Below are 2,500 nucleotides of genomic sequence, written 5' to 3' on the forward strand. Positions count from 1 at the left end.
AAGCACAATTGTTAGTTTCTCTAAAGTCATTTTTGCTTATTAGTACGGTTGAACTAGATCAGCAAAGGTCAGCAGCAAAGACATCAGTTAATAAAATGGGATTAGATACATTTGTGTTATTTACCATATTTAATTATTGCAGGTTTGCTTCATATTCTGAGTTTGCATTTCACTGTTTTAATTGATTTTGATGAATACTAAATCTGTTTTTTGTGAGTGGGATGAATTAGAACTACAGCAGCATCATGTTCACACAGCGCACACAACTCCTCTGTACTCCCGATTTCTCCCAGTGTGGGGACAGGAGAGCTGTCAGTCAATAAATGGGAAAACAAAGTAACTGGCATTACTTTTTTGAAAAAGCAACTCAGATATTTTCTTGTAAATTAAAAAAGTAATGCGGTACTTTACTAGTTACTTGAAAAAAGTAATCCGATTACGTAACTCGCATTACTTGTAATGAGTTACCCCCAACACTGAATATACCCATGCTTTAAATGCATCCATAATTATAATAAAAAAAGAAAAAGATGAAAATGTATAAGAAATATTTGAAAGTTAAATGATACATATAATTTTTAAATATTCATAATAGTAATCGTGTTAAAATATAAATATTCATTTTGTTATAATTTTCATAAAGTTATTTCAAATATCATTGTAAACCATTTTTTTGTGGCCATGCATATAGAAGTACTGCAGTCCTCTACTGCTACCTACAGTTATGTTCCTTATCCTTTATTTTGTTTATGTGTTTAATTATTTATTTATGTATTAATATTGTCAAAGAAAAACAAAACAAAATCAAGTTTGATTCATAAATTTATTTTCAAAGATGGCAAAATTATTAATAAATTTGTCAAAAAACCATATAATTGTTGAAAACACTGCACCCGGATGAATTTTGACAGTCTATGTATGTGTATATATATATATAACAAGTACTGAATGGAAAGGAAAAAGAAAGAAAAACATGGAAAAATAAGAGAACTGAGTGAATGATGGAGCACCTGTGGGTAAATCTGTCTGTTCTGATTATGAAAAAATGGAGCCAGCTGCTACAGAGACACTAGATGGCAGTAGTTAATAAAGAACTGACCGATGCCACCCATCCCAGGTCAAGAACTGTCCAGCTATGATTAAAATTGTATTATGCCATTCCTAAAATAGCCAGACCTCAATTATAAAGTTCATTCTAAGTTTATTAGATTTTAAATAATTTAGTTGCAAATATCAAATAAACATTATATCTTAGAACCAAACATAAAAAGTACCTAAACATACAGTACAACGAACTCTTTGAAACGAAATGAAAAGCAATGAATAAATCTATTTGTCTGCAATCTCAAAGATGTATTAAATAACATAAACCATTATGACATCCAATCTAGACTTTTGTTGCTCCAGTTATTTAAGCACAATGACAAAGAAAAGAATAGCCAGCAAAATTTCAGACTTGTTCTTTTCTTTCTTCAGATAATTTAGCATCTCCGTATCAAACTTGTAAACGTCACTTCTTTAACAGGGTTGCGTCACAAGATTTAAAACCTGAAACTCTCACTCGTCCTTGCTTTAAATCAAACATTCAGCTTATTTACTTTCCTGCACTTCAATATGCCCAAGACAACTAATACTTCATTGTTACTTGTGTAATTGCTCTCCTTAAAAGGCATACAGTTGTGTAATATTGCAAATATAATATTGTAAGCGCAGGTTAGATAACAATAGTTCCATCAAATAATTTAATGCTCAAATAAGACCTTTTTATGTAAATGCATGACCATATATTGTTTGCTGAATATCATATAGCCCATGTTTTTTTTCCAATAAATTACTTGTAAAGCATTTAATTGCACATTGCCATCGCTCTTTCCAAAACTACTAAACAGAACCAGCTGCCCTTTATAGTTTTTGTCACTAGTATCCAGAGTCTGTTGCTCTGTTGGTAACATCTCCTCTTGCATCAATATCCGCCTTCTCAAAGACGATCTTACTGGAGAAATACACAGCCACCAGACTCAATAAAGATGCACAGGCCATGTATGCGGTCACACTGTGGAAGAGCTGCACGATGGAGCCCATGAAGAGGGACGGGACCACCTGAGACAGCAGGTAGGCACTGTCTAAAATGGCGATGTCTGTGCCCATGCCTCTGAGGGCTGAGGGTTGTGGGTCCATGGTGATAGACACATGCAGATCAAGTGATTGTGAGTTTTTTATATTGCTATGGAAGGGTATTGTACCTTGATACCCATTGATGCACCCATTAGTTATTTTCTGCTTAGTCGAGGACAGCAACTCTGATCTGACTAGCATTAGATCTTCTTCGCTGAGAGGAAAACTGTGCCTGTCGGTGGAGAAAAAGACCTGGAAATTGAAAAGTGCAATTGTTTAGGATAAATACAGATTAGCATGGGAGATATACAAATGCATAAGGTTTGTTTGAAGCTCTTACCTGTGCATTTGAGTGGTATAGACATGTGAGTGTGTATGGCAGAAT

General features: G+C 34.0%; 1 protein-coding gene and 1 long non-coding RNA gene across 3 annotated transcripts in view; one reads left to right on the plus strand and one right to left on the minus strand.

Moving 5' to 3' along the window:
* Positions 1–2,061, plus strand: part of LOC107582395 (uncharacterized) — a 3,586-nt gene extending 1,525 nt beyond the window's left edge. Inside the window, exon 3 of the long non-coding RNA XR_001608946.1 lies at positions 1,985–2,061. This is a non-coding gene — a long non-coding RNA (uncharacterized lncRNA). The remainder of the gene's footprint in view (positions 1–1,984) is intronic.
* The window catches only part of LOC107582394 (solute carrier family 45 member 3-like), an 8,002-nt gene continuing 6,845 nt past the window's right edge, over positions 1,344–2,500 (minus strand). For both annotated transcript variants that reach the window (XM_016268222.1, XM_016268221.1), the window contains 2 exons: positions 2,456–2,500; positions 1,344–2,367 (listed from right to left, as the gene is read on the minus strand). The exon at positions 2,456–2,500 is cut by the window's right edge and continues 221 nt beyond it. In XM_016268222.1, coding sequence (XP_016123708.1) covers positions 1,918–2,367; positions 2,456–2,500 — 495 coding nt within the window. In that variant the 3' untranslated portion in view covers positions 1,344–1,917. The remainder of the gene's footprint in view (positions 2,368–2,455) is intronic.

Source organism: Sinocyclocheilus grahami, unplaced genomic scaffold (assembly GCF_001515645.1).
Source record: "Sinocyclocheilus grahami isolate Dianchi unplaced genomic scaffold, SAMN03320097.WGS_v1.1 scaffold44.1, whole genome shotgun sequence".
Classification (NCBI taxonomy): Eukaryota; Metazoa; Chordata; class Actinopteri; order Cypriniformes; family Cyprinidae; genus Sinocyclocheilus; species Sinocyclocheilus grahami.